The sequence below is a fragment of the Electrophorus electricus genome, chromosome 1 (assembly GCF_041902795.1).
Source record: "Electrophorus electricus isolate QZ-2024a chromosome 1, ASM4190279v1, whole genome shotgun sequence".
Classification (NCBI taxonomy): Eukaryota; Metazoa; Chordata; class Actinopteri; order Gymnotiformes; family Gymnotidae; genus Electrophorus; species Electrophorus electricus.
Genome location: NC_137497.1, coordinates 35,944,359 through 35,952,064, shown reverse-complemented (window position 1 = coordinate 35,952,064; position 7,706 = coordinate 35,944,359). Strand labels below are relative to the sequence as shown.

Genomic DNA, 7,706 nt, shown 5'->3' with positions numbered 1-7,706 from the left:
TGTTTTATATATCTGAAAAGACACGTCAACAAAGCAACCACGAAAATATTGCGCGGAGTGTAGGCATAAAATGAATTCGTGCATCTATTCTTTCACACCCACCCTTAAGCAGCTAAAGCCCGCCTGCCTATGGCCGCCCGCTGTCGATTCTATGTCAGTCATTTCTTCCTAAGGCTCCGGTAGGAACAAAGAAACGAATGGTGCCGGATAAATCCTTGCTCTCCCTTTGTGATTGGCACAGCTCAGACGTAACTCCCGCCTCCTTTTGGATTGTTTGGAGTGGTAAAAGGGACTGATGGGGACACAGGATGGCAGCCCGGACTGGAATACTCTGACCCTGGACATGTGTTCGAACTGAATTCTTGCAAAACTCGAGCTCGGTGAGCCGTTCATTGTATTTAAATATCTATAACAATGTAATGCGTATTTGCAATATTTATGTTATATTTAACTATTTACACATCCGTTGCCCTTTTTAAACTGAAAACAAAACGATGTCACAGCGGTGGGTCTCTCCAGTCGACTCCGTCTCGGTGTGTATTAGGAGAGTTGATTGCGAACTGTGAGAGTGTATATATGACAGCATATAGCTAGTACGCAGTTTAACATTGTTTGTAATCGACAAACAGATGGTAGCCTGGTAATTCTTACATCTTTCTCCGCACAGTTGAATTCGTAGTGCTTATCAAACGATATAAAAGTTAATCTGTCATTTCATACGGTAACAGCGTAAATTGTTGCCGTAATTAAAGGACATCTCGCTCCCATAGAGCCACTGTGGCGACGTTTCATTGATTACAGTTAGCAGCAAATGTGTACTGAATTTGAAATTTGCATCTAATATACATCTAAAGTAATAGAGTCCACATGTTTTTTTTTATATACTGCGGATGATTGTAGTTCCTCTAGATAGGCACAGTCTCAAAGTACCAAACCAAAACTTTCATCCTCCTACTGGAGTGTCTGAAATATGAAAAGAGACCCTTGCGATAAGAAAAAAATAAGCCACGCTCTGTGCACAGTTAGAAACCAGCTTTAAAACGTCGTGCAGAAAGCAGGCTCACGCCCGTCCTCATCTGTAGTGCAATATTGATGCGGCTTTAGGAGCAGGCCTGTGAGCGGTCCTCCTTCCCTTATGAATAGGTAATGCACTCTTTCCTTCTTAATGGAATTTCTCCGTTCGGGAAAGAGCGCTTCGACTCCCGGTGGTTCCGCACACGTCTCCCCCTTTCATTAGAGTGCGTCAGTAAGCAAAATGAACGTGCTCTCCTGTGGATACAGGATGGACTTGATTAAGTTTAAAGGCCCACGTAATGGCCTTGAAGTGTTATTTGCGAGAGTGACGTGGTTCTTCGCTATATGTGCGAAGTATTCTTTTCTGGCATTTTGTTTGTGTCCGAAGTGCTCTGTATGGGAGTTGTCCCCTTTCGATGGGTAAAGGGAGAGTTTCCATGGAGAAAAGCAGGAAGGCTTTCTCTTATTTTGAAGAGAAGATTTGGAGGGGTGTGTGTATGGGGGTGGGGTGGGGGTGTTGGTTGGGGGAGGGAGCAGCATACATGGGAGAGCTCCTCTGTTGCCGTGTGAACGGAGTACTATTGTCCCAGCAACCTTTCAGAGTGCCTTCCCTGAGGTCCTCGCCCCTCCCCCTCACTCACAATTCTCTCTATCCCTCTCACACAAACACCATAACCCCGTCTGGCCATAACACATGCACATGCTGATGCTCCAGTCCTCTTTGGTAAACTTATCGGACCATCTCAGCTATACACACTCATCCACACATCTTGGGTCTTCCTCTCTAAATACACACACACATACACGCACGCATGCACCCACACACACACACACACGCTCTTAATAAAGCTCTTCACAGCGTTCAGGCTGACATTTCTTTACCTCCCTCTCTCTCGCTCCATTGACCTTGCAATTTCAATTTCATATAATTTCCACACTACCACTCTGCCCCACACATGCAGTTGCAGTGCCGTGGGGAGGCTGAGCTCTTAATGACCGCCTCGCATCGATGACCCGGGCTTCCATCTCTGACCAGACTTTATTACCCACGAACAACAGACACATCTGTGTGAAGCCTAATTGCAGTGTTTTCCACAGTGGCTGCTGGTGAAACGGCCTAGTCTCGGCTCTTGGTCTTATGCCTTGTGAGCAGATGCTGGGGTGGGTGGGGTGTGGGTGATGGGGTGGGCGGTATTGGCAGGGGGTAGCATGAGCTACAAAGCCAGCCACACCGCCACCTGCGTCCAGAAGCCCGGATTCACCTTACCATATTACGCTGACAGATGTACCAAAGCGCAGAAGCCTGAAAGCTGGCACGGGGCCAGGGCTCGTAGGTTGGGGGTGCACTGACATGTTTCATATCAGTGTCTTTCATTTGCAGTGTGGCATAAAACGAGCTTTTTGTTTTACATTGGGGCGGGATGCGATTCTTGGGCTGTGGTGTTCAGTTTTTTTTGTGTGGCAGGCAATCATTTTTGTTGCGTGTTGTGCTGCTTTTATAAGTGTGAACATTTATGTGTGTGAAGGGGATGTATGTATTTGTTGAGCTTTCCCATCTGAAATTTCATGTGAGTGTGCATGGGTGGGCGTGTGGGCGTGTGTGTGTGTGCTTTTGGGTGTGACCTCATGGCATTGTTCGATCCTCCGGAAGGACAGGAAGGGAGAGGAGAGGAGAGGAGACGGAAGGGAACAGGATGCTGGCAGCTGGGTGCGGAAGTGCAACACAGGAAGTAGAAAGACAGGCAGATAAGATGGCCACTCAGACACTTCCCAAATGGCCCTTTGTCCCTTTCCTTTATCCTCGACCTACAGCCACCCTCATCCAATCATGCGGCAGATGGCCTGTCAGCTGGCCAATCCCTTTAGGGCTCAATATTTCACGACCCTCAGCATTCTTCATGACATAAGTGAGCACAAGCACCAATGAAATGAACTGGTGTATGTCTGTGATATTTTGACATACTTTTGAACCGTAGACTGTATGTATATGGACTGCCAAGCACTGGACTGCTGTAGACATGAGTAGGATTAATCTGGCTGCAGCTTTTCACTAATGCTTTGTAATTCTCGGGATGGCAGTTTTACTGGGCTGCAGCACAAGCTGCCAAACAAGTCCCTATTGCTAGGCGTGTGTGGGTGTGTTAGTGAGCAGTGGATTTGGGCTATTTTTAACTCCTGTATTGAAGGGCTTTTGGGGGTTAAGGGTCACGCTCGTGTGATCAGTGTGCAACTGGAGCTTTGCCAGGTTCATACAGCAGTGGAAAGGAACAGCTGGGGCCGTGCTGATGCCAGACGGGGCTGGCGGCCTGGTTACCAGGCCAGCGTGGGATGCCCCATTCACCAGCGTGACGTGTGTCTGTGGCACGCTGAATGGCCTAAGCAACTGGTCGTGACGCCGCACGGTCCATTGTTTACCGACAGGCCAAGAGAGGCACGGTGCTGAGGGAGAGCCATGCCGCTGGTGAAGCGGAACATCGAGCCCCGGCACCTGTGCCGTGGGGCACTGCCAGAGGGCATCGAGAGCGAGCTGGAGTGTGTGATGAACAACACGCTCTCTGCTATCATCCGCCAGCTCAGCAGTCTGAGTAAGTACACATGCACGCACACACCATAGGATACAAGGCTGTGTACCAGCTTCTCAGGCTATGTCAAAGGATGGTTGTATTACAAGTACCTCACAGCAAGTGCAACAAATATTTATAGGGATTGTAATGTCCACTGTGCTGTCACGGTCTCTTAACGCCATTACACATTACACACTGTTTTCTCCCCTAGAGTGTTTGGACTTTCATCCGTCCATCTGGTAGCATATCCTACTACACACTGAAATCTGTTTCTCTTAAATCTCCCACATGATTGTGTGAGTGTGCATGTGCATGGGTGTATGTGCTTGTGTGTGTGCATGTGTGCACATGCGTGCGTGGGTGAGTGAGTGCTGTATTGTACATGCCTGTAGAGGGAGTGTAGAGAGGCTTTCAACAGCAGCTGTGTGGGATAAATATAAATGAGTGAGCACAATGCCCCGGGGGTGGGTTGGGGTGGGGTGGGGTTGGTGGGGATGGGGTCCAGACAGTGACATGGTCACTGGGCGTGTTAGTGTGTGTGTTTTTGCATGTGCTAGATTGGGAGGATATGTGGGAAAGCATTTAGGCAAGAGTATTCACTGCATATGTGTGTGTTCAATGTCGCAGGTCAGGCTTTGTAGAAAGCCAGGGCCACACTTCCTGTAAATATTTTTTTTAAACTGCAGGTCTTTTGTTTAACTCCACTGTTAAAAATAGCTTCCATTGTTTGTGCTATCGTTTGTGTTTGTGTACTTCTGAAGCCTGTGCTGTTCTCTTTAATGCACACATTATTTCACTGGGATTTCACTTTATACTGGTTTAGCCTGATACAGAATTGCTGCTGGATCTTTTTCCATTAGCCCACTAGATGTTATATGTATGGACTCCTCAGGCATTTACATATGGTTTTATGTTTTAGGAAAATAAAGTTCAGAATGTGTTTAAATGGAGCTGAGCAGTTCACATGCCCAGGAATGCTGTGGAGTTTTTCCATATTAAACACCTTTTCATCTTTCTCCTCATCTCCTCTCCTGTCCTTTATGTCTGCTCTCCTCTCGTCTCCTTTTGTCTCTTCTCCTCCCTTCTTGTCTCCTGTGCCCCAGGTAAGCATGCTGAGGATATATTTGGCGAGCTCTTTAACGAGGCGAGTGTATTCTATCTGCGGGCAAACTCCCTGCAGGATCGCATCGACCGGCTCGCCGTCAAGGTCACTCAGCTGGACTCCACTGTGGAAGAGGGTGAGAGGCCTTCTGGGAAGTCGGTGTTCTGGGTCATCACTTGATACATTTCTATGCCCGCCTGTCCAATATTGCATCTAGGGTTACGTAGCCTTGGCATTAGATCACTGCCACTGGAGGTCCAGAGTATAAAAAGTGTAAAAAAAAAAATGTAACTTTGGTTTCAGGATATTTTTGGCACGAAGCAGTAATGTGGTTGTTTTCTCTATTGTTTTGGTTTTTCTTTTCTGCACACACATGTGTGCAGTCTCTCTTCAGGACATTAACATGAGGAAGGCTTTTAAGAGTTCTACTGTACAGGACCAGCAGGTGGTATCCAAGAGCAGCATTCCTAACCCTGTTCAAGAGATGCACAACTTGAGTGACAAACCACCTCCACTCAACAACCTCACACCGTACAGGTATGTGTGTGTGCTAAAGTGTGATTGGGTGTGCGCGTGTGTTTGCATTCTCCATGATAATTACTGCCCAACCTCAGGCGTAGTTGATGTTGACCTCCCTGTTCTTCCCGCTGCTACAGGGATGATAATAAGGAAGGATTGAAGTTCTACACAGACCCCTCGTACTTCTTTGACCTGTGGAAGGAGAAGATGCTCCAAGACACGGAGGACAAGAGGAAAGAAAAACGACGGCAGAAAGTCAGTTCTTTATAGCCTTTAGCTTTAGATGTGAATTCAAGTGGGATGTGTCACATTCCCACCACACCAGTACTTCATAACACAGCTATGAGACATTTATAAATGTTATTTAAGAGGTTGTGAATGTTAAACTGGGGCAGGAGCAGAGGCGGTGTGTGGATGGCACGCTTCAGAGGGAGGTGAAGAAGGTGCGGAAGGCTCGGAACCGCCGGCAGGAGTGGAACATGATGGCCTTCGATAAGGAGCTGAGGCCCGATCAGCACACACACTCCCTGCACAGAGGAGCCGGCTCCGACAGCTCCATGTCGCCGGAGAACAGGTCGTCCACATGAAGACCTGACTCACCTGTGAACATCACATAAACAATTTTCTTTCTCTGGAAATAGAAGCTTTATTAGGCACTTCAAAACCAAGACTTTAGACATATATCTTAATAGTTATTAACACTTAATACTCTCTCTCTGTCTCTGTCTCATGCACCAACTGTAGGTCCCATGCCCAAGATCACCTCGATCACGGCTATCTTACGATGCCTAACCATGCAGGACACGCCCACACGTACTCTGGCCCTCCGCTCAGCATGGCGGCCCTGTCGGCTCACGCCCAGATGGGCATAGAACAGGACTGCAGGGCGGGCTCTATGGCATACCGCGCCGGCACCCTGGGCCGTCCGCACCAAGCCCCGCCTCCTCCACCACCAACGGATACAATGCACAGTTCCATGTCCATCCCACCTGTGGACTACAGGTTTGTGCCTTTAATGACATGTACCACTGAGTGAGTGGACTAAAAGCTTTATTAGAATTCATGGTTTGCAATCAGAGTCTAAATTAAAAAGATGTGAGTTGGCTGAACCCACAATATTACTTGCCAGTTTAACATCATGTAATCCCAAACCTAATCTTGCTACCTCAAAATTTATTAGTTTGTGCATGTATACTTTGTCTTTTAAATGCTACCACCTTGTGGTAATAGAGATAATAGCCTTGGCTAGAAGTAACATTTATTTATTTATTTTCTCTCTCTTTTAAAAAAAATGTATTTATTTAAAAAATATATTTTTTTTTATATGGCCTTGTTAGAAAGTACATGTTTTTACATTTTACTACCTACTTTTAGAGATTGTGACATATATAGGATGTCCAGTTTTATTAGCAATGATTTACTTGTTTCTTTTTTCTTTTTTTCAAAGTATTGATTACGTGAATGCAGCATCACCCCCTGCACCACCAGCTCCCCTAATTCCATCGGCACAAACCGCTTTTGCCATGCCCCCCATGGGCCCGGCCCCGCCTTCAGGCCATCCAGCACCAATGGGTGCAGGTGCAATCTACATCCCTCCTGCTTCACCTGCCTCTGGACCAATGGCTGCTCCTCCACCACCAGGGCCCCCGCCTCCCCCCCCCAGCGCAGCCCAGTCAGTCACACCCAAACGTCCATCTGCACCAAGTGATGCCCCACCCACTAATGATGCTCGTAGTGACCTGCTGGCAGCCATACGTATGGGTAAAGACTTTTCCACTGCATGCTGGTTGAAGAAGGAGTAACTCACTATTTGTGTTTCAGCTTGTCATACTAGTCTGTCACATCTGTTGCTTGGTGTCGGTGTAGTGACCACAACAGAAGAGTAGGAAACATATATCACTACTATATTGCCAACACCATATTAGGCCACCATGTTACATGCTATTATTTAGGACTGATTTTGTTTTCATCAGGATTTTAATCCAATCCTACCATTAACTAGAGAAATTTCCAGATATGTAAAATGTACATGAAGGGTCCAGTTTTAGGTAAAGTGGTTTCTTTTGTTTCTTTAGAAGGAAGGAGATTTAAATGTTGAATTACATTGCAGAATATTATGTGTTAATTAGATAGTACACACGAACCAATATTAACTGAATGTTTTCATTCCAAAGGGGTTAACTTGCCAGTAAGGTATAGCTTTAGAACAAACACTAAAGCAATAGCTACTAGAAACATTTTTCAAGTAGAAAAATTATTTAAGGATGTAAAAATATTTTGTTGGAACTACATGCATCAGACAAAGGTGCATTGGTGTAGAAAGCAAAATGTAAAGTGGAATGTGTGGTAGTGCAGATCAGATCCACAAGAACGTTGAAGTACAGTAACAAGGTAGATGTGCTCCACTATATACATTTAATTGGTCACTACAAGAAGCACTCTAAATGTGTGTGTGTGTGTGTGTGTGTGTGTGTGTGTGTGTGTATGTATGTGTGTGTGTGTGTGTG

The 7,706-nt window shown here is 46.3% G+C and overlaps 1 protein-coding gene across 1 annotated transcript in view; it reads left to right on the top strand.

Annotated features, from left to right (window-relative positions):
- Positions 1-229: 229 nt before the first annotated feature.
- The window catches only part of wasf3b (WASP family member 3b), an 8,955-nt gene continuing 1,478 nt past the window's right edge, over positions 230-7,706 (top strand). Inside the window, exons 1-8 of the mRNA XM_027008076.3 lie at positions 230-380; positions 3,436-3,599; positions 4,682-4,816; positions 5,064-5,217; positions 5,337-5,454; positions 5,595-5,773; positions 5,944-6,201; positions 6,647-6,960. Coding sequence (XP_026863877.2) covers positions 3,467-3,599; positions 4,682-4,816; positions 5,064-5,217; positions 5,337-5,454; positions 5,595-5,773; positions 5,944-6,201; positions 6,647-6,960 — 1,291 coding nt within the window. The 5' untranslated portion in view covers positions 230-380; positions 3,436-3,466. The remainder of the gene's footprint in view (positions 381-3,435; positions 3,600-4,681; positions 4,817-5,063; positions 5,218-5,336; positions 5,455-5,594; positions 5,774-5,943; positions 6,202-6,646; positions 6,961-7,706) is intronic.